Source organism: Macaca fascicularis, chromosome 1 (assembly GCF_037993035.2).
Source record: "Macaca fascicularis isolate 582-1 chromosome 1, T2T-MFA8v1.1".
Classification (NCBI taxonomy): domain Eukaryota; kingdom Metazoa; phylum Chordata; class Mammalia; order Primates; family Cercopithecidae; genus Macaca; species Macaca fascicularis.
This window is the reverse complement of record NC_088375.1, coordinates 55331032-55355327: the sequence shown is the minus strand read 5'-3', so window position 1 is coordinate 55355327 and position 24296 is coordinate 55331032. Positions and strand designations below refer to the sequence as shown.

Sequence of the window (24296 nt, the reverse complement as noted above, 5' to 3'; positions counted from 1 at the left end):
AAATTATATAGCCTTGGTAGATACAGTTCAATTAAAATGGTATAGACATTTCTGTCTGCCCAATATGGTGAAACAGGCACTATGTTAAACATGGATACAGACTATATTTGAAAATAAGCTTGTAAGAATAAAAATTAATGGTTTTAATAAATCAGCTGAAATCCTTCATTTGCCTTAAGTGGTGGTGGTCCCAAATAAAGGTGAGTGTGGTCACCTTAGAATTAAAATCTTTATAAATGTTCCCAGGAAGCTTAATGCAGTATTGGTAGTACAAATGTAACTGGACTTTTGGCAATGTGGTTTGAACCCTGAAATCCTGGATTTAAATTCTACTTTTTTTTTTTTTTTTTTTTTTGAGACGGAGTCATGCTCTATCCCCTAGGCTGAAGTGCAGTGGTACAATCTCATCTCACTGCAACCTCCACCTCCTGGGTTCAAGCGATTCTTCTGCCTCACTCTCCCAAGTAGCTGGGACTACAGGCATGCACCACCACGCCTGGCTAATTTTTATATTTTTAGTAGAGACAGAGTTTCACTGTATTGGCCAGGCTGATCTCAAACTCCTGACCTCTTGATCCACCCACCTCGGCCCGCCAAATTGCTGAGGATTACAGGTGGGAGCCACCACTCCCGGCCTAAGTTTTATTTTCTAATACCCTTGTGACTTTGATTAAAGTACAGTGTTTATAAGTCAGATAATCAGTTCTGTCACTTGGAAAGTAAGGGAGGTATTATTTATATAAATAGGATTTAAATGTGTTATTAATAAATTAAGGTAGTCCTTTTACTCTTCTAAATTTGTCAACCAAATTTTTTATAACGTAATTGCAAGTTTTAATGTTTGTCAGAAGTCTAGTTGTTTACGTGTATGTGTTCATGCATGTAAATATTTTTCTCTATGTATTTGATTGCTTAATTCTATGAAGTATATGTTAACATCATTTTACAGTTGAATAATTTTATGTTGAAGCTGTGCAGTCATTCACTTGCCTAAGAACATAAAACTGGAAATACAACTATTTATTTTTTTGCAATCAAAAGTCAAAACCAGAATTCTGGTTAAATTATTCATGATAATTTCTTGTTCTTTGTTTTTGTGAATGTACATGTGGAATTCACATTAATTATATTACTTGTCCAAATTTTGAATACTTTTCCTTTATTTAGTAACTTTTAGTAACTCTTACTGATAAATTATTACTATCTCCATACTGTGTATCATTTTTTTTCCCTGATGCCATCAGTAATACTGGAATATGTAAAAGAAAATAGCTATAAGCAAATTTATATGATTTTGGCTTTCTGAGAAGAAGAAATAGGGGAGGTTCCATTTGTGTTCCTTAGAGGAAGAAATATTACAAGTTTATAGCATTAATTAAACCAGAAGTAAATCTGGAATTGTAGTACTTTTTTCTGTTCATTTCTAATTCACTGCCATGGGTTATTTAAATAATGTTTACAGTTCAAGTTATCCTTACCTGATCAATGTAAGAGAGTGCAACAGATTTTTAAAAACTAGTCTAAAAATTTTTGTACCTGTAGGAATTTTGTATAAACAGAGTATCAATATGTTCCACAATTTTCTATGGTGCACTTCATTGTTTAACAGCCCAAGAAATAAATTGTTTATTTCGCAGTCCTTCTACAAGGTAATTCTAAGACATAATCATATGAGTCTTTTTTACAAAGGTGATTGGTATTATCTACAGTATTCTCTGATACATTTTGTTGTTTAAATGATCAAGAGATAAATTGTTTATGGCTTTTCATGTTATTCTGAAGAGTATTTCAGATAGGTAGTTTTGAATGAATACTTTTGAAAGTAGTTACAGAGATCTGATTTATTAAGTTTTGGTATAAATGGATAGACAAGGCATAAGAAAGATCGTGAGAAGTCTAAGTCTCATATCCAGACTTACTAAAATTGCTAACTTCTCTGAACAATTGCCTTTTCCTTTGATTTATTCTCTCCAACATGAAAATAGAGAATAAGGATAATTATGTCTATAAAAATCTTTGTATATTTATTACTGGATTTGTAGTGTGTGATGCAGAAAAATTGAGGGTGCACATCAAGGCACATTATTATTATACAAATCCTATGAAGTACATTTGCTCTATGTTTTATTTAATCCCATTTATTGTGGATCAAGTAGTGACCAGTAGCAATGTAGAAAAGAAATATTTAGAATAACCTGTATATTCCATTTTAGTGCAATAATCTTACTTAAATTGTTTCTATTCCTTAAAAATTGCTTTGGGATTTTAAAATGAAAATGGAAAATGAGAGTACTCTGTGATCTGATAAAAAGTTGTATTACTATTTTTATTCAATCCCGTTGTTCTTACTGGATTTAATGATTTAGATAATTTCCTTTTATAGCATTAGTATATTTTGTAATAACTAAGTTTTTCAAATACACATTTATACTAAATATAAATATTGCCATTTTTCTTCTGGATAAAGGAATTTAAATATGTTTTCATATTTATTAGACTCACATATTTCAATTTCAGTTATTTGAAATGTTTCTGTGGAAAACATTTATATAAAATATGTCAAATATGAAAAGCCACAGTAGACTATTTTATCAAGTAGTTTTAATTGCAGTTGCTTGGTATATGTTTTATTTATAAAATGTACTTTTTCTTTTGCCCTAGGAAAATGATTTGAATGAAACTCTCAAATCACTGTATAACCACCCAGTACCAAAGGCAAATACTCCTGTAAATTTGAGTGTGGTAAGTATTCAATCAGTAATTGTTTTTGGGAGTCATAGCTATGTCTCAATTTCGTTAAGAGCATGTGAACCTTCAGGCAATTCTTTGCCAAGTCATCTCTGCTTCCAGGAAAACTTCATTGCTAGTACTAACATAACAAGGTGATAATATTGTGTATTTTTAACGTGCTGTAACTATCATAACTTGATATATTGGGTGTGTATTTTTATAATTTTGTTAAATTATTGAATTTAAAAAATTTTATTATAAACTAAAAGTGACCAAATCTATGAGGATATTTCACTTCTAAGAAACATTGATTTGGCTGGGCACGGTGGTTCACGCCTGTAATCCCAGCACTTTGAGAGGCCGAGGCGAGTGGATCACGAGGTCAGGAGATTAAGACCATCCTGGCTAACACGGTGAAACCGCGTCTCTACTAAAAATACAAAAAATTAGCCAGGCGTGGTGGCGGGCGCCTGTAGTCTCAGCCACTCGGGAGGCTGAGGCAGGAGAATGGCATGAACCTGGGAGGTGGAGCTTGCAGTGAGCCGAGATCGTGCCACTGCACCACTGCACTCCAGCCTGGGAGACAGAGCTAGACTCCATCTCAAAACAAAGAAAAAAAAGAAACATTGATTTTCAGGTGAAATTTGTGCATAATAAAGGAATATACGCACATGCTTAATAACCCTCCTAAAATGAAAACAGTACTTAGTAAGAATAGAAAATGACATATAACATATAAATATGTGACAAAAATTCTGGGTGAAAAGTTTCATCTTCTTTCTCTATACATTAATGTATCTTCTGGTATTATCGCAAACTACTGGAAATATGATTGAATTGCTGTTTGTCAGACAGCAAGCCTGAGACGGGATTTATTGTACTATTGAAACTTTTTAACGAAGTGTACCATCTGTATATAAAAACACTCACGTTTTGGGAGTTTTTGTAAATGCCCAAAGTTCAAGATAATAAAATATGGATGTTTTTATTAATTTTCTTCATGGATTTGGCATATGGGCTAGACTATTAAAATTTATTTATATTAATTTTTTTCTTCTAAAATAATAAACTTTTCTTAATAAAGAAGAAAAGTATAATGTTGCAAGAGAAAATGAGAGAAAAGCTAACTCAAAGTATATATAATAATAAGTCTTCTGTGTTTTTATGAGACAGGGAAGTTGTTATTATATTTTCTTTGGTAATAGCTTTCCTCTTTTTAAAAATTAATTAATTTTTAAATTTTTCCCTAAGTTATTGGGGTCCAGGTGGTATTTGGTTACATGAGTAAGTTCTTTAGTGGTGGTTTGTGATATTTTGGTGCACCCATCACCCTAGCAGTGTACACTACACCATATTTGTAGCCTTTATCCCTCACCCTCCCTCCCACTCTTCCCCTCAAGTCCCCAAAGTCCATTATTTCATTCTTATGCTTTTGCATCCTCATATCTTAGCTTCCACATATCATTGAGAACATACATGTTTGGTTTTCCATTCCTGAGGTACTTCACTTAAAATAATAGTCTCCAGTCTCATCCAGGTCGCTACAAATGCTGTTAATTCATTCCTTTTTATGGCTGAGTAGTATCACAGTTTCTTTATCCACTTGTTGATTGCTGAACATTTGGGTTGATTGCACGATTTTGCAGTTGTGAATTGTGCTGCTATAAACATGCGTGTGCAAGTATCTTTTTCATTTAATGACCTTTTTCCTCTTGATAGATACCCAGCACTGGGATTGCTAGATCAAATGGTAGTTCTACTTTTAGTTCTGGAAGGAATCTCAACACTGTTTTCCATAGTGGCTGTACTAGTTTATATTCCCCCCAGCAGTGTAGAAGTGTTCTCTGATCACTGCATCCAGGCCAACATCTATTATTGACGCAGATGCAGTGATCAGATGATCAGTTTAATATTTGTTTAGTAGATGTGTGAGGATCATATTTTGGGATAACTACATGTTTAAGGAGTTTTAAACGTTGAAAAATTATGTTTTATTGCTGTTTGCTAAATAATGTGGTGGCTGATGTTTACAGAAGTATTTTGATTTTTTGATTATGGCCTTTCTTGCAAAAGTAGGGTGGCATCACATTGTGGTTTTGATTTGCATTTCCCTGATTCATTAGTGATGTTGAGCTTTTTTTTCCATATGTTTCTTGGTCGTTTGAATATCTTCTTTTGAGAATTGTCTATTCATGTCCTTAGCTCACTTTTTAATGGGATTGTTTCTTCTTACTGATTTGTTTGAATTCATTGTAGATTCTCGACAATAGTCCTTTGTCAGATGTATAGACTGTGAAAATTTTCTCCCATTCTGTGTGTTGTCTGTTTACTCTGCTTACTGCACCTTTTGCCCTGCAAAAGCTCTTTAGTTTAATTAAGTCCAAACTATTTATCTTTATTTGTATTGCATTTGTTTTTGGTTTCTTGGTCATGAAATCCTTGCCTAAGCCAATGTCTAGAAGGGTTTTTCCAATGTTATATTCTAGAATTTTTATAGTTTCAGATCTTAGATTTAAGTCCTTAATCCATCTTGAATTGGTTTTTGTATAAGCTGAGAGATGAGGATCCAGTTTCATTCTCCTACATGTGGCTAGCCAATTATCTCAGCATCATTTGTTGAAAAGGGTGTCATTTCTCTACTTTATGTTTTTGTCTGCTTTGTCAAAGATCAGTTGGCTGTTAGTATTTGGGTTTATTTCTGGGTTCTCTATTCTGTTCTATTGGTCCATATGTCTTACTCAAATGTCATCCTGTGATTTCATGTCATAGTAGTGTTCTCTTACATTATTCCATTCTTTAACCACTACTATTTTGTAGTAGACTAAGGTGGTTAGCACCTTAGTTCTGTTGCTTAGTACTTCAAAGAGTTCTTAGTCTAGAGCCTCTCCTTCCAGTCCTTTCTACAAAAGACTGTCAGATTACACTTAGTTAAACTATATAAAGTCCCCTGCTGAAAACCTTTTGTAGCTTCCCCTTTTCTATAAAAGTTGTCCAAACTTTGGCCATGCTTTCAGGACCATCCATTTCTTAGATTCAATCCAACTTTCAATTTTCCCCCTGTATTCTGGTCACGTTGTTTTGTTCAGCTTCTTGAATGAACATCATGCTTTCCTTTTGGACTAAAGCCTCTTTGTTGACTGTGTTGTTAGTCTAGAACTTGCTCAGTCTTCAACTTTGTGAAACCTCTTGTCATACAACTTAACGTGTTTTTTCTTTCCTGTGACCCTCTCTGCTGCTTTATGTCTGCATCTTCTTTTGTTGCACACTGTCAAAGTGGAAAGGTTTAATAGTCATTTGTAGACTGGGTGATAAAAAGCTAAGAATAACCTAGAATTTTTAACCCAAATTTGAGAGTCAGCAGCGGACATAGTTGTAGCTATTTGAAGGATAAAATATAGAAGAGCATAGAACAGAGGCCAAGTTCTAATTGCCCAGATAGGCTATAGGGAAAAAGAAAGGAGATCCAGTGAAAGAACTGGGGGAAAGAGCAGTTAAGAAGAAACTTAGACTTACAGGTCACTGACACCCAAAGAATGCAAGGTTTGTGCTCAGTGGAAATACAGTAGAAATGCCAAGGGAAAGGTCAAGGAGAATAAAGAAGAGCCTGGTATTTTCCAAAAAAATGACCATTTCTCTTTGAAAGTGTTATATTTATAAAATGATTCTAATACTGTTAAAGAGTTAAGGAAAATAAAGGTGCTAAGACAATGGAGGTGGCATTAATGAGAAATACAAATGTGTTCTCCCTTTAAATTTGAGTATCATATTTGTTCAGGGGTAAATAAATATCTTACAAAAATACATCTCAAAAATACCAGCTATTGAAACACTTCTTCTTTATTAATAAGAATCATAAATTAAAGATTTCTACACCTTTTTACCTATGATTAGAAGATTTTAGGTTAGGTCACAGTCACTAAATGTGTAATGTTAGCCAAGAAAGTTAATGTCTTTAGGTGATCCTTTTTTTCCATTTGAGAAATTGAGCATGTCAACTTTTCAGAAAGTTGTTTTAGTAATCAAATAAAATGATATGTCTGGATGTACCATGAAGAACTATTCAGGTGTTGGTTGTAGTAAATTGAAGTTTCATCCCATCTGGAGAAAATACTTTCTTCTGAAATAACTAAATTGTAGCTGAAATAATCTTGTCAAAGGAAATTGAGTGACTGTGTTCTGTTCCTATGTATAATAGTTATTTCCATAATTAAGCCTTCTTATATGCACTTGAATTAATAGTCTGATAGTTTCAAGTCTTGTATACCTATTCTAAAGTTACATTTTTTTTTTTTTTTTTTGAAGTGGAGTTTTGCTCTTGTTGCCCAGGCTGGAAAGCAATGGCGTGATCTCGGCTCAGTGCAAACTCCACCTCCGGTTTTGAGCGATTCTCCTACCTCGGCCTCCCAAGTAGCTGGAATTACAGGTGCCCACCACCACACCGGGCTAATTTTGTATTTTTAGTAGAGATGGGGTTCCACCATGTTGGTCAGGCTGGTCTCAAACTCTTGACCTCAGGTATTCTACCCGCCTTGGCCTCCCAAAGTGCTGGAATTACAGGTGTGAGCCACTGCACCCAGCCTAGTTATAATATCTTAAGTATTGATAAAATCAGCTGTTATGTTTGTTTACCATGATTAATTAATTGCATTTGATTTCAATAACAGACTCCTAAAGTAATGTATCTGGTGTTATGCTGTTAAATAAGTGGCAAATTGGGGACTAGGACACTTGTCTTCAGCTACTAGAGGAGATTTTAGTTTTATGATGCCAGATTAAAATGAATGATTATGGAAGTTTTTCTTCCTGTACAAGTGGATAATGGCCACTAGTAATCAGAGATTTTTATAAAAAGTTAATGTCTAATGAGAATGCTTTTTTTGAAACATTTCAAAATCATTAAATATCCACAGCATTCTCTACTCTTGTAATATGAAAATACTTTCATTAGGATTTTTCTAGCATAAAATTAGTAAATCAGCATTTAAAATAATATTTATAATTAATGTTATTCAAGTGCTTTTTAGTGGCTAATTTGGCTACATGGGTTTGTCTCAATTACACAGCGAATTGTTGTGTAAGCTTCTCCCATGAAAGTAAGATACTCATTTTTTTCTCTCATGTATTATAAGAACCAAGAGATATTTATTGCCTGTGAGCAAGTTCTGAAAGATCAGCCTGCTCTAATACCGGTGAGTTAAAAGGACATTGGCTTCTAAAAATCACTATTAAATAGGAAAAATAATCACTTATTTCACTATGCCTTTAAGCTTCACTCCAGCCCTTTGGGAAGTGGTAAATTTGACTCTTTTAAGAAAATTAATCATTTGGAATATACAGTATTTTCTGTTTGTACTATCTTTTAAAGCATAGTTTTGTGAAATATAGTACTATTAAAAACCATTCCAAATAAAAGTAGCTTATAGAGACCAAAATCTATGCATATTGTCCATTTTCAATAGTAGTAATTTTAAAGTATATTCACAGCATGAGATTTGTCACAGTTTTTGGTCTGAAGATCACAAAAGATCTTGTGATTTATCTCCTATTGTTCTTCTACCCTGGAAAATTATACATTATGACTGTGTTAACTAGCCTTGTTCTGACTAGTTCAACTGTGCTCAAATACTGGCCAAAATGTTTCTTTTCTAATCATTAATAAGAAGATAGTATTAAATATGTCCTTATGTGATTAAGATATTAAAATAATTTTGAAGATTAATATGAACAGAAAATAAAACATTTTTTGATGATTAAGTTGCACTTTGATTCTGGGTGGTCAAATTTGGGAACATGGGAAACATGAAGGCATATATACACACATTGTACTCTATGTAAGTATTGTGATGAACTGTTTTACTTCTTTAAACATTGTAGAAGCTCATAAATATTTGTTTGGCAGATGTGTAACGATCATATTCTGGGACTACTACATGTTTAAGAAGTTTTAAACATTGAAAAATTATATTTTATTGCTATTTGCTAAATAATAGGGTTGTTGATGTTTACAAAAGAGATTTGTTGTGACTTACCATAGAAACTCAGGAATATTAATAGATTTTGATATATTTGGTTAGCAAGCTTTAATTTTTCCAGTCTACCTCAACTAAATGTGTTTTAATAATATGTATGTTTATATGTATGCATAGGTGTGTATGTCTATATATACTATATATACACACACACATATGTAGGTATATATGTACAAAATAAACCTTTCAGTAATATACTCTTTTTTTCCTTAACGATTTTTTCCTATTTTTATTTTAATTTTAAGGTCAAATATTTTTAAACAAGTCTTAACTTTTTGTATGGTAATGCAATTGTTAAATCTCATATAAACCCACTAACTCATTTAAGAGTCTCTCAAATTCAACAAATCCTGAATATCATTCAATGGCATTTATTAATTTACTCAATGTATTTTTTTCTGATTTTCATTACAAATTATATGCTACCAATTTTAATTATCTTTCATATGTGATTTATTTTTGTTGATTAGCATTCCTACTTCATTGCTCCTGATGTAACTGGACTCCCAACAATACCTGAGAGTGTAAGTTTTCTATTTTCTACTTTAATTATTCCTGTATTATGAATTTTATTTATTTTGGTCTCACTGTTTGTGCATTTTTGTATAGAGAAATAGAATACATTGTAATTATCTGTGTTTGTGAGAAATAATGAAGAAATAAGGAATAATGATATTATTTTCTTTTCTTCTTTATATGTCTGCCTCTTTACCACCTTCTTAGTATCTGGTTGTAGATAAGGAAAATTAAGGACAATAATAGAAGGAAAACTATTTCTGTCATTTTTAGGTAGGATCATATATATTCAGTTAGGTCTTCAGCTTCACTAGATATGATAGAAGAGATACCATACGACATGGCTTCTACTTGTGGAGAAGAATTCTAGCAAGGGGAAATGTCTTCACACAAATTGTTATTTTAGTGAAATTGACATAGTATTTTTATATTCCTTCTATATAATGCTTCAAATCATAGATGAACTGTTCTTAAGTTCCTGATTTTAATTTAAAGTAATACATATCTTGCAAGGTTTGATGGCTATTGTAAGAAATTATAAAAATTGCTAAAATTTGCATTTTATTTCAAGTCCTAATTCTAGCCATACTAGAAATATTTTCAGTATTTTAATAGTTGTTACAAATTAGTATTTGTAGAAATGTCTACATAGATAAGTAGAAGTAACAAATATGCTTTTATGATTTTTGGATAACTGTGAAAATGAAATATTCCCTTATGTCATTTTTCTTCAGCTTCCCTTGGAAAGTTAAAATGAATCAGTAGGAATAATTTGATCAAAAGTAAAGGAAAAATCAACAGGAAAAAAGTATTTCAATAAATACTTATTATTTACTTTGGGATTCTAGTGTTTTTCCAAATGTTTTCAAACCTACTGAGTGGTTTCTAAAAGCATGTGGTTAGTGAAGGAAGTCCAAGAAGACAATCGTAAATTGTCTAATATCAAACCAACACTATCAATGGTGTTTTCAGTACAGATGGTTCCAAAACACCCTTATGAAAAGCTATGCATTAAGTTTCTTGTATGGGCCTGAGATAGATCATCAAAGCTCTCAGGTTATATAATAGATCCTAAAGTCATGACTGCTGTACATTGTGGGCCAGGTACTCCCTGCTAATGTTTTCTTTAAGGCTGACTGACCATGCTTTGACTTATATGACCCTTGTCCCTTCACTTCAGAGTTTCAAAGTCAAATTTGCTTCCTTCTACTCACTCTCCTATTTAGCTTTCTCTTACATTTACTAACAAACAACTAATAGCTCAATTTAACAAATGTCACATTTTAAAAAGAAGATTGCTTTGAAAGTTTCAAAGAAACAAACATTCAAAGGAAAAACTGCCACTGAGAATATATATTTTTACATATCTATTAACATGTTTTGTTTTGCAAAAAGTCCTGTTTAGGGAAACGAAAGCAAGAGAATAAGCATAAGGCAGCACCCTATGTTGAGAAATAATTCCCCATCTAAAAATTACCTTTCTTTTAGATTATAGGGAATATACTAATCTTGAATGACATGAATTTTTGTATGGAGAGTTGCATTGGAAGGTGAGAAAGAAAGGAATAAACCTCTTCCCACCAAATTCAACATCACCCACTGATAGTTACAGGTTCTATTGTTGTGCTCTGTCATGATTACCAATTTGTGATGGTAAAGTTTCTACCTTCTGGAAATAGAAGAAATAATTGGATTTCTTATATTCTTGCCCAACTAAAAGTTTTAGCCTACTAGGTCATAGCCCACCTGATACTACAGTTTTTGTTTGTTATATCGTATTCAATCCCTTAATTAGCTTGTTGCTCTCCGATTTATTTGTTTCATTATAGAAAATTAAAAATAAATAATAAGAAAGGAGAAGATCTAAAAGTCAAAGTTAATGTAGTTTATCCCAGTTTCATTTCATGTGGGGAATAAGAATGCTAAATTAAGGAATCAATTTAGAACATCATCAAATTATATTTGATTATAGAGGATATAAAGCAAGCCTGATGTGAAGTATAAACAAGTGAATTTCCTTAATAAAGTACCAAAGAGCTGTTTTATAAATTCACGTCATCCTTTGGGTACCTCGTGCATGCTGTGTTGTATCAGTTGATGATTGTGCCTGCATAGTGAATGGCAAACATGAAAAGACTCAAATGTATTGTCTAGGCAGCAGTTTCTGAAGCATCAGTGTATGTAAGAATCACCAGAAGTATTTGTTTAAAAAGCAGATTCTTGGCCAGGTGTGGTGGCTCATGCCTGTAATCCCAACATTTTGGGAGGCCGAGGTAGGCAGATCATCTGAGGTCGGGAGTTTGAAACCAACCTGGCCAACATGGTGAAACCCCATCGCTACTAAAAATACAAAAATTAACCAGACGTGGTGGCGTGCATCTGTAATCCTAGCTACTCTGGTGGCTGAGGCACGAAAATTACTTGAACCTGGGAGGTGGAGGTTGCAGTGAGCCAAGATCTCACCACTGCACCCCAGCCTGAGTGACAAAAAAAAAAAAAAAAGCAGATTCTTGGGGACATACACTAAAGATGACAATTCAGCAGGTCCAGGTTGGGGCCCAGGAAATTAGCTTCTTTTCAAATACTTAGTGGGTAAGAAAGTTGGGAAATCTGAGATCTTCTGATCATCCTCTGAAAATACTTTCCTTGAGTAGGGTTATGTTTCAACTAATAATAGAGTGTTATGTGCTTTATGTGGCAGCAGACTAGTATTACACTTAATTATTTTAATGAATACCATTTTAAATAATATCCTTTGAACTTCAAGACTTTCTGGTAAATGTGTAAAATGTTTTCCTTCACGTTCACTGTGCGCTGTAACTTACACAATTATTTTTCACTTGTGCAGAGAAATCTTACAGAATATTTTGTTGCCGTGGATGTGAACAACATGCTGCAGCTATATGCCAGTATGCTGCATGAAAGGCGCATCGTGATTACCTCGAGCAAATTAAGCACTGTAAGTACTTCACACTTCTTTTAAGTAGCAGGTATTGAGTGTTTCACAAAAAGACCTAAAAATCTCTGCAGATTTAGAAATGTGCTATGTGTGCTTAGAAGACAATATCTACATACTTTTTTGATATATGGTTTTAATCTGGCTCTTGAAGTACAAAAGTCTGATTTATAGGAAGCCTTCTCAGATGCATTAAGTCAGGTTAATTATTTTTTCTTATCAGGAGCTGAGAGTTTTTTTTTTTTTTCTTTTTAACTCTCCAGAGTTCATTTTAGTGCCTTCTACCATATAAAGAATTCTTAAGAGCTATTATGAGATTTTTATTATTCACTTGTGGCTTTTTCCATTGGAGCTACTTGAAAGAAATCGAGGGGCCATGATAATAGCTGCTATCCTAACCTGGTAATAGGTAGATTCATCTTTGTTGCCAAGTAGTGGTTTGGGAGTAGATTGTATAATAGTTTGATTTAGAGCAGCTCTTCAGACTGATAATAACTTAAAAGTCAAAGTAGCATTTTTTATAAATCACAGGTTTTATGACATTCACTAAAATGTTCTTTTGGAAGGTATTTATTAATATGGTAAAGGCAGTGAGAAGATAAAGATTTTTCTTGGGTATAGAAAAATATTCAAAAGTATTTTGCTAGATTTTAAATTTTTTCTCATTTACACATTAACAATTTAATACTTTCAACTTAAATTTTTTAAATACGAATTTAAATATAGTTTTAAGTAATCTATGATGTATTTATTTAGCAAAAACCATTATTCAATATTGCATGAATTTTCTTCATAAATTTGATTAATTGATAAATAAAACAATATTTTTAATGTTTTCTTCTTCTATAGTAGAAATAAAAACGTTATTCTGTATTTTAGCATTTAAAGTAGAAGGAGCTTCAGGATTTCTGTAGGATATCTGTTTAACATTTAACAGTGAGAAAGGTATTTTCAGCAAGATTAAATGACCACCTCAAGGCCAAACAGCTAGTTAGAGACAGATAATGTGAAATTGAGTCTTTTGATTCTAATTTTTGGGTTATTTCCATTACTCTACAGTTGAAAAAAATACATACGATTGTACATATAATTTGTATGAATTTATTTTGAATTATAATTTGATATGCTCACCCCTAAAAGTTGAAAATGCACTTTACATATTGAAAAATATATGCATTTAAAAGAGTAAGGGTGGATAAATGATGCAGTAATATCAGAGAAAAAGTACTAATCAATGACCCAAGTAATTTTTTTCTTACACATTTTAGAGATGTCAAGAAATTCAGTTTGACTCATTTGGTATTTTAATTTGCCTTTCTGCTATTTTTAACTTACTATTGAAGTGAAACCATTCTTCTTCTTTCCCCCCAGCTCCTTCTTCTCATTTTTAAAACATGATTGTTTTAAGATTAAAAAAGGATATTTTTAAATGGATATTGTCCTCAAGATTAAAAAGATTGTATAATAGGCCTTGGAACTAATTCTTATCAGGATTAATTCATGTAACAAATGTTTATTAGGCACATACTATGTGCCAGGCACTTTCTAGTCATTAACCTTATTTGACTGGCATGAAACAGATTATAAACAAGTAAGCAAACAAATAGCTATTATTTATTAGCTAGGGTTACATGATGGATAAAGTGAGTGTGTGTACAGGGTAGAAAGTGATGGACAGGTTTCCATTTTATGTAAGGAAGGCCTCTCCAGTGAGGTAGTATTTTGTTTGTTTGTTTGAGACAGGATCTTACTATGTTGCCCAGGCTGGTCTCAAACTCCTGGGTTCAAGGGATCCTCCTGCCTTGGTAGCTGGGACTATAGGCACACGCCGCTGTGCCCAACTCAGTGAGGTAGCATTTGAGTAGAGATCCAAAGAAAGTGAGGGAATAAGCTATGTGAGTGAAGCATAAACTACTGTATTTGTGCATTGGAAATAAATCTGAGTATATGTTTTTGAAAAATATTGGTGTTTTGTTTTAATTTATATCAAGTAATCTCTCTTTGACTCAGTTTCTTTAAGTGTAGAGTAGGAGCAATAGTAGCCTTAATCTCATAGGGTTGATGTAAAGATTAAGGAAATACATATATATGAAGTGCTTAGAATGATATCTGCATAGAATAAATGTTTAGTAATTATGAGGTATATGAGATTATGAGATACAATTTTATAATAGCTTACATTTAATTTTTTTTTTTTTTTTTTTTGAGACAGAGTCTCACTTTGTCGCCCAGGCTAGAGTGCAGTGACACAATCTTGGCTCACTCTAACCTCTGCCTTCCGGGTTCAAGTGATTCTTCTACCTCAGCCTCCCAAATAACTGGGACTATAGGTGCCTGCCACCACACCCAGCTAATTTTTATATTTTTATTAGAGACGGGGTTTCACTTTATTGGTCAGGCTGTTCTTGAGCTCCTGACCTTAAGCAATCCACCCGCCTTGGCCTCCCACAGTGCTGGGATTACAGGCGTGAGCCCCCTTACCCGGCCTCTACATTTAATTTTCTAATAGTCTGCATCTGCAGTTAGAGTAAAAATTAACGTTATTATCTTTTAATTTAGCATTTGGCTTAAAAAAATATTGCTGTCATAAAGGCTTAGTATTTTGGGGGTGCTGTTTTCTATGTTTGATGTCAATTTACTATCAATCGTTTATGATGGTTCATGAAAACTTGATGGTGATGTCACCTCTAAGTTACCAGCTCTGTTTTGGTTCACTCTCTGGGACTGTTGGGCTGATAAAAGAAACATCATTCAAGTTCTCTTTCATGATCTTAGTCTTCTTTTGTGGAGGAAACTGCTTTACTTGAATCTATCTTGAATAATTCTTTTTTTTTCTTTCTTTCTTTTTTTTTTTTTTGAGACAGAGTCTCGACCTGTCACCCAGGCTGGAGTGCAGTGGTGCGATCTCCGCTCACTGCAAGCTCCGCCTCCCAGATTCACGCCATTCTCCTGCCTTAGCCTCCTGAGTAGCTGGGACTACAGGTGCCCGCCACTATGCCCAGCTAAGTTTTTGTATTTTTAGTAGAGACGGGGTTTCACCGTGTTAACTAGGGTGGTCTCAATCTCCTGACCTTGTGATCCGCCCAACTCGGCCTCCCAAAGTGCTGGGATTACAGGCATGAGCCACCGTGCTCGGCAGAATAATTATTTTATATATACAGTATATAAAATATATCTGCTATAAATTCCGTGCATACTGGCATTTAAGGTCAAGGACTGGTTTCTTAACAAATTAAAAGTAAACTATTTTTTAAAAAGAATTTAATGATATCTCTGAAACATCCAAAGAAGAAATAGTTATCAATGAATTTGCTTGTTTTTAAGCTTTTTATATTCTTATATTTTTATATATCATGGAGACTATAATGTACTTAATGTTAGGAATTACGTTTTATCCATTTTAAATTTTTTAAGTATACAGCCAAACTTAATTTTTAGAAGAATCGATGTAAAGGTGGCCTAACATTCATAATCCTATTGTAGTTTCAGAAATTTTGTCTCAGGTATTCACTTTTTGACAATCGTGATTTTTCATAGTTACAATAGAATGATAATTATAAACCTTACAGCTTGCCGTAGGTTTTAGTGGTGACACTCTCATTAGAGAATCAGCTAGCTTGAGGGTCCTTTTCTTTAGGTGCTGTTTGTGGTTAAAAATGATAATTTCTTGCTGGGCACAGTGGCTGATGCCAGTAATCCCAGCACTTTGGGAGGCCAAGGCGGGCAGATCACCTGAGGTCAGGAGTTCGAGACCAGCCTGGCCAACATGGCGAAACATTGTCTCTACTAAAAATACAAAAATTAGCCAGGCGTGGTGCCATGCGCCTGTAGTCCCAGCTACTTGGGAGGCTGAGGCAAGAGAATTGCTTGAACTTGGGAGATGGCGGTTGCAGTGAGCCAAGATCACGCCATTGCACTTCAGCCTTGGTGACAGAGCGAGACTCAAAAAAAAAAAAAAGATTTTTAACCTTTAAAAGATAAAAAATTTAAAATTAAACAATTTTAAGATATGTAAGCACAGATATCAAGAATATTGTTATGTTTTCAACATTCTAATAGGTTTTCTCCCTATATTTTAAAGTGTGGTATTGTGTTAGTACCTGTTATTATATTTTTGCATGTTTGAGTTTAATGAATTGAGACATAATCAGTTTTGTTTTTATTCTGTTGATTCATATGTTATTCTGTTGATTTATACATTGTCAAGTACACATGGAAAGGTTTCTGGTAATCCTGAACAAGAACATTGATTTTATCCATGCTGTAGGTAGGCCATAGATGTTTAAGCCCCAAGTGAATCTTGGTAGACTAGCAGAACGTTGTATTAGAGTCTCGTGTATTCAAAGCAGAGGCATAAATCATGATATTACAAGGGTGTATCAGTTGACTTACTGCTGTTTTGTGACCATAGGTAGGGAGGATTGCTGTTTAAAGCCATGTCATTGGTTCTCAAATCAGTCAGGCATGAAGCCTTGTCATATGCCTCTATAATTGTACCTCACCAGACTTTCTCTAACTAGTCAGCTGGGGCTGTGCATTTTGTCTCAAACACCCGGCTGGCCAGCATCTGACAGGAGCTTTCTCATCATCCTGTCAGTAATATGTTAACTAGAGTGTATCTTTGTGGCCTGTAGAAGCAGGTGGAAGGGATGCTTCTTTTAAAAGCAGATGTCTAAATGTTAGCTATTATTTTGACCATTATTTAGTTAGTAAGTATCACCCTCAGAAAGTCTATAAGCATATTAGTTACAGAGATTTGATTGTGTAGTGCATGTTATTTTGGGGATATTTAGAGCAAGCAATATGTTATGAGTGCTGGAATTACGTTAATAAACTGTAATTTCTTCCTTTGTTATAGTTGCCCCCAGGCATTTAAGCATATGCTTTTCTCTCCTTCTCTCATTAACTCCATAAAGGGCATGTGTAAAAAGAAATCTTTCGATCTCTGGAAAATCAGCTATTAAATGTAGATTTTATAGGTTTAGTCAGACTGAAAGGCAATCCAGAGGATTTTAACCTCTTCATCTGGATTATACATATTCTTGATTTGTCTCTTAATGATGCCACCTGTGTCAGCATTTAATCTGAAACCTAAAGTGCAGAGACTTTCTGGAGATGAGGAATTGAACATTTGGTGAGAGAATAGAGATTATGTAGTCCTGCTTCCTAGTTAAGGTTATTAAAGTGTATTTTTACCCCTCGTGTTTTTAAAGCTGCAGCAGAGTGGTGCAGTTAAAAATTGTTATCATGATTTCTCAGGGAAAGATTCCAGAAGCAATTTTTAGGTTTTTAATTCTTCCCCAAACCCATAAGCAACCAGTTATGTCATCTGAAACTGGGAATAATTCTACTTACCAGTTTATTATTTCACATGTACACAGCTAATCTGAACATTGTATTTTTAGTCAGTGCTAAGTGAATATGACTGGAGTGGGGAAATGGTACTGTTGAGGTCATCAGGAAACAGTTTATTGGAAGGGATGTGTGAAGGTACTTTGGAGGAGACTTCTGTTACAGGAAAAGTAGAGGTGTTTGTATCTTCCAACTCCTGTAGTGATAATGGCTCTGTTTTTCATGAAAATAAACACATATTTCTGCCTTATGATTTTGTCCATTTGAGTTCTAAAAGTAAATAATTGGCTTTTAATTCACAAAGAATAATATTTTAATTTAACAATTGTGGAATTATCAAAGCGTTGTATTAAATTGTCATTCTCCTAGGTTCTATAAGCTTTTTTCCTGTGTGATATCCATAAAAATGACCTTGGATGATTTCAGTTTACCAAGTATTTTTTTTTCTTTTTTCTTGTCCTTACAGCTTACAGTGTTAATGTTAGTATTTTTCATATGCAACAATGACAATTTTGTGCTGATAGTGGTAATCAACATTAAATAAAAGAAAAAATATATGTGTTGGTTTTGTTTCTTTAGTAAAACTGTTGAGGGCAACGTGTTTATTTTAAAATGTACCTTCTATATTTATATGTTTTTACATACTATACTTTTTTTTCATTTTACAGTTAGGCAAATTTTTTTCTCTTCCAGTGAGCTTTCTTGTAACGCAGTTTAACTCATTGTTGACATCCCATTCAATATTTCCAAAATGGAACTCGCCATCTTTTCCCCATAGTCTCCTTCTCCTACTATAAAGGGCGAAGTTGGTGAATCTCTCCTCCCTCTCATCTGTTTTCCCCACCTATATCCTATAGGTTCTACCTCCTTAATCTTTTCGCCTCCAATTCCTGTTCTCCATTTCAACTGCCCACTGTCTTAATTCAGTGGTTATTACTTTCCACAGGTATTATTTTCAGATCATATATACTGAATTCACTTACATAAAATGATGATGTTAGTAATTATTATAGCCAATATATAATAGGGCATACTTTGAGCTGCTTACCCCACTGAGAAATTTATTTAAACTAACTCATTTAATTATTATGTATTATGTGGTAGGTACAGTTGTTATCCATGGTAGACAGATGAAAATGTGGATTTTGAAATTGAGAGAGACTAAGTTGAGCAAGGCCATAGTACTAGGAATTGGTTTAACCAGTTCTGTATGATTCCAAAGTATATGTTTAAAACCTTTATGCAATTTTGCCTCTTAGAATGACCATCTTGTAAAACCAAATGCATCCTTACCTTTTGCCCCAGTATAGGAACTGCCCCAATATAGTATCCCTTCCCTTAAGGAGCCTCAGTTTATTATTTGAATTACTTACAGTGAAGTGACTTTTTTCCTTGTCTTTGTAGGTCTAGTCGATTATCTCTCAATATGTCATATTTATACCTTTCTCCCATTTTAAATACCACTTTTAGGGCTAGCACTTATCTTCTATTTGGACCTCTCGTTTTCTCATATTTTAGATTCATTCTATATGTAATTACTCAATCCTTCAGAATAAAAAACATCTATTGGTTCCTCATTGCCTATAAACTGCTAAATCTGGTAAAAAACTATCTGTGATGTGACCCTAAACCTTTCTTTCTAAGGTTTTCAATTACTTATAGTTCACACAGATCTTTAGACAATAAAGTTATCAGGGCAGGTTTTTATTTATTTTTTTTTATTTTTAAAATCTGGTTCAGTCAGTCACTACAATGTATCTGTCTCTTAGGACAGTGGTGATATGTATCCATAGAAGATTTTAACAATAATTTTCTGAGTGAATGGATGAAATTGCACTTTTTGCTCATCCTCATATGTGTTTAAAATCTCCCACATGCATGCTTCTGAATGTTTTTCAAAATCTGATTTGCTTTACAGAAGGCTTAGTTTTTATGAGTAACCAGTGTAACATCTTTCATCTCTGAACTACCATAGCATTTACTACATACCCTTCTCAAATTTTAATTATTAGTGAATATGTCAAACTCTTGTATTAGATATCAATGTCTTTACAAATTGAAAACCTGCCTGGTATGGTAGCTCATGCCTGTAATCCCAGCACTTTGGGAGGCTGAGATGAGAGGATTGCCTGAGACCAGGAGTTTGAGAATAGCCTGCGCAATGTAGTGAGACCCTGTCTCTACAAAAAATTAAGAAAATTAGCTGGGTGTGGTGTCACACGCCTGTAATCCCAGATACTCGGGAGGCTGAGGTGGAAGGATTGCTTGACCACAGGGGTTCAATACTGTAGTGAGACATAATCCCGCTACCGCATTCCAGCCTGGCAACAGAATGAGACCCTGTCTCAAAAAATAAAACAAATAAAACCATGGGTTGTGTGTGTGTTCATGTATATATTGAAGAATAAATTTAATTATTTAAATTGTATCAGAAAAGTTTTTAAAATAAAAAAGCATTAATTATATTATAGTGTAAAATATAAAGTGTTACTCTGAAAATGCCAGAGTAGAAGCTGTGTATTTGTCAAGCAGAAATGTATCCCTTGATTTATCTCTTTGACGTTTGTCTCTTTAAATAATAAAAGTCTCTTTGTAAATCTTGAAGTTTCCAAGTTAGGTGCTAATTTCTTTTTCTCTTTCTTTCTCTTTCTTTCTTTCTTTCTTTCTTTCTTTCTTTCTTTCTTTCTTTCTTTCTTTCTTTCTTTCTTTCTTTCTTTCTCTGTCTCTCTCTCTTTCTCTCTCTCTTTCTTTCTTTCTCTCTTTCTTTCTTTCTTTCTTTCTGTCTGTCTGTCTGTCTTTCGCTTTCTTTCTGTCTTTCTCAGAGTTGCCACTCTGTCGCCAAGGTGTCGGAGTGTAGTGGTGTGATCTCGGCTCACTGCAGCCTGTGCCCACTGATCTCAGTCATCTTCCCACACCTCAGCCTCCCAAGTAGCTGGAACTACAGGCATGCGCCACTATGCCTCGCTAATTTTTGTATTTTTTTGTAGAGAAGGGGTTTCACCAAGTGGCCGAGGCCGGTCTCGAACTCCGGGGCTCAAGCAATACTCCTGCCTCGGCCTGCCAGAGTTGCTGGGTTCACAGGCATGAGCTACTGTGCCCGGCCTAGGCACTAATTTCTATGTAGGTTTTGTCTTTAAAAGAAGATTTGTGTTTAGCTATTTTCTACTAGGTAATTTTTTTTTTAAAGTCTACGCAAAAATAGTAATGCTGTGGGGAAAAATTTATTAATACGTCTTAAACCCTTTTCAGCTTCATGAATCTGTATTGCAATTATGACTTTTGTTCAGCCTATACGGGAACTTAGTTAGGTATTCTTTGGTCTTCATATACTCCTAAATAGAAAGGTTATTACTTTCTTTCTATGAAAAATGTTAATTTGTTCATTCATTGAGTCATTCTTCATTTAAGGAATGCTTAACTCATGTCAGGCAGTGTTCTGTAGGTAAGATCATAAAGTAACAGCACCAAGTGGCCAGCAGCATTCCTTTGTTAGTTTTTTATCAATCTTTATAGCCTTTGTATCAGTCTGTGTATGACCAGGAAAGAGAAACTACATAGTAATTTGAACAAGGAAAGTTTAATATAAAGAATTTAAAAACTATAACATGGGATTGGAGTAACAAGGGATGGCTTCTAGTAAGTGAAGGGAATTATAAAGACTATAGAAATACCAAATATAAAGCAACTACTAGTCTTAGGGCTGCAATGGAGCACCCAGGGAAGAAGCCCCATCTGGGTGCGAGATCCAGACTCCAGTGGAGAGGGCACAGCTGTGGCTCATTGGATGGCAGAGGAGTTGCTATGGTGCCATACTGGCAGAATTTTCTGGAATCCTGCCCTTTGGGGTGCCCAGGAAAGCTGCCCTCAGAGAAATGCCATTCCTTAGAAATTGCTGGAAAGCCATACGAGAGGTACTGGGGAAGCTGCTTTCAGAGAGATGCCTCACTAGCTGCAGACTAGTATAAAGCCTCCTGAGGTGAAGCTGTTAACTAGGATTGTGTTACTGGAGTCACTCCTTTAAAAAACTAACAAAGGAAAGCTGCTGGCCACTTGGTGTTGTTGGAAATTATACACTCCAATAATCAGGTGCAGGAGATGCCTCCTGTGCTGCAGGAACCAGGCACTAGAAAGGCTCCAAGTGCTGCAAGAGTCAGAGGTACTCTGCTATAAGGTAGAGGCGTGCTGAGGGAAACCTTTGGCTGCCAGTACCTGCAGGAGCCAGGCACTGCAGAAACTGCCCACTGCATAGGAGCCTGGTGGACACCTGTGCTGCAGGAAATGGGCCCTAGGGAAGCTGCACGTACAATAGGAGACAGCCCTTGATGAGCCATAGGCTTTGTAGGAGCCTGCAGAGTGTCTCACTGGAACCAGGAGCAAGTTCTCTTTTTGCATTGTCTCTTTAGTACCCTCTCCTGACAAAGTTTGACATCATGCCAGTTGCTAAAAGGAAAAATATCCAGAGTCCAGATCCATTTTTACAGATCGGGCAGTGAGGGGCAGATTTTGAGCCGAGAGGCAGTAAGTTGATAATTGGTACAGCCCACCTCTTTGGATACTCAGCCTCTATTTGTACCCTTCTATACACATTTGAATTCCTGTACAATAAAACAAATCTGTTTTTCTACCTAATAACATACAACTATCATTTTTACAAATGTAGGCATTCTCACCCTTTCCTCTAGGAGAAGCCCTTGTTTATGTAACTGGTCAAGAGGCCATAATTGGTATGTATGGCTTCCTCTTATTACCCATTCCATATTTCTCTCACCCTCAGCTAGAACTTCACCTGGAAAGGATCTTCATCTGGTTTATGGCTTCCTCTTATTACCCATTCCATATTTCTCTCACCCTCAGCTAGAACTTCACCTGGAAAGGATCTTCATCTAGTTTATGGCTTCCTCTTATTACCCATTCCATATTTCTGTCACCCTCAGCTAGAATTTCACCTGGAAAGGATCTTTATGTGGTAAAATGTCCCATTCTCAAAGAGTCTCAATCCTCAAAGTTTTTGTTGTGTTTTGGTTGTTGTAGTTTTTCATTTCTTTTACTTTAGGCATGCAAGTCCTGAGGCACCATAGAGAATCCCCTGGTTCAAGACACATTTCTCTTTGCCTGTATTATATAGAAGCACCCCAGTTTCCCTTTGATTATTGAGAACAGTCACTCAAGCCAGTAGATTAACTTCCTCTTCTTTAGCCTGTTGATTCAGTGTTATATGGTACCCCATTTAGCCAAGTGGCATCTTAAAATGCAAGTAGAAGCATTCTTCTGTTAAATAGGAAGGAGTTAAAAATAGTTAACTACCTGAGAAGCAAAGAAATGCCTTTATTTTAAAATAAATATTTGCCATGGGTAGATTTTCCCAAGATGAGATATATAAGTATTTATTCATTTGTGCATTGATAAATGCTATTATTTGTCAGGTACTAAGTACTGGGAATTTCAGAGTTACTAATTTGTGATTCTATAACAGTGTCAATGAGTCAAGGACAGTCAATGTGATAAAAATTCTAATATGGGAAATATTAGAGGGTAGAGTGGTAGACTACAGAGTTTACTTCAATATGACACCTCATTCTTGAAAGGAATTTGTATCATGTCTAGGAAATATGTGTTTAATATATTACTGTTTGTGTGTGTGTGTGTGTGTGTGTGTATGGAGAGAGTGGGAGAGAGAGAAAGCAGACTACAAAATCTAGTTGGGGATATAAACAGTGGCCAGATTGTGAAGAATCATATTTGCTAATTTAAGAGGTTTGGCTTTTATCCAACAGATTGTGGGGAAGCAAATGAGGTACATGACATGACAAGTTTTGTTTTAGAGAAGGTAACACTGGTGGCCTTATAAAAGAAGAAATGGAGTAGGGGAAATCCAACAGACAGGAGATCAGTTAAAAGACTGTTACAGTAATAAAAGCAAGAGATGATTAGCTCCTGAACTAGGACAGTGACCTTAAGAGGGAGGTGAGGCTGGGTTTTAGAAACATTTCCAAGCAAAAGTCTTTTGCCTGTAGTATCAGCTTAAGAGTAGGTAAGAAAAGGGAGAGAGTAGAATGGCATACACAGGACGAGTCTTTACCAAGTGTTTATTTAGTGTCTTCTTTATAAGGGAACAGTTCTTGATGTCATTTACTAACAGCAAATTTTCACTTTATAAGTATGTGTATGCATATACACACATATACATGCATATATTCACATATATATGATATGCATGCTAAGTATACATACGTATGTTAAACATAAGATAAAGGTATATATATAGTAATTTTAACATTAAATATGTGTATGTGTAATTGTTTATTCTTATTTCATTGCAAATTATTATATTTATTAACTCTAAAGATTTAGATTTACTTTGTTGTTGCTTTGCCATTGTGATTGTCTCTTTTTCAGTGGCTGGTGGTTTGCGATCAGTTTTATTTTGTTCTGGGTGAGATATATTTTAAATTATGGTTTCAAATATGACTAATAGTTAAAGAGTAGCTTCAATCAGCTTTTATTTACTGTTTATTTGAAATATTGTTTGAAAATGTGACAGTAATATGTTTATATTAATAGTATCTTCTAAAATTAGAGATTTGTGTTTTAGACCAACTACTCTACAGTACATCAGCTACCTTCTTATAATTCATTTAATTTCTTTTACCCTGAAATTTCTTGTCTAAAAAATGAAGAAATTGAACAAGAATGATCTCTAGGATCCTTTCTAG

The 24296-nt window shown here is 34.5% G+C and overlaps 2 protein-coding genes across 28 annotated transcripts in view; one reads left to right on the top strand and one right to left on the bottom strand.

Annotated features, from left to right (window-relative positions):
• CRB1 (crumbs cell polarity complex component 1) overlaps positions 1 to 24296 on the bottom strand; it is a 500591-nt gene that overhangs the window by 55793 nt on the left and 420502 nt on the right. The gene's annotated exons all lie outside the window — the stretch shown is intronic.
• DENND1B (DENN domain containing 1B) overlaps positions 1 to 24296 on the top strand; it is a 279648-nt gene that overhangs the window by 126733 nt on the left and 128619 nt on the right. For 16 of the 27 annotated variants that reach the window (XR_012430982.1, XR_012430989.1, XM_074031769.1 and 13 more), the window contains exons 7-9: positions 2662 to 2742; positions 9230 to 9283; positions 12124 to 12234. Coding sequence is in view for 16 of the 27 variants with exons in the window: in XM_065539215.2 (XP_065395287.1) it covers positions 2662 to 2742; positions 9230 to 9283; positions 12124 to 12234 (246 nt within the window). In the remaining 11 variants the exon portion in view is untranslated. Of the gene's footprint in view, positions 1 to 2661; positions 2743 to 7859; positions 7920 to 9229; positions 9284 to 12123; positions 12235 to 24296 lie in introns of those variants that run through there. The other 11 variants (XR_012430990.1, XM_065539206.2, XM_005540315.5 and 8 more) reach the window with 2 other exon arrangements.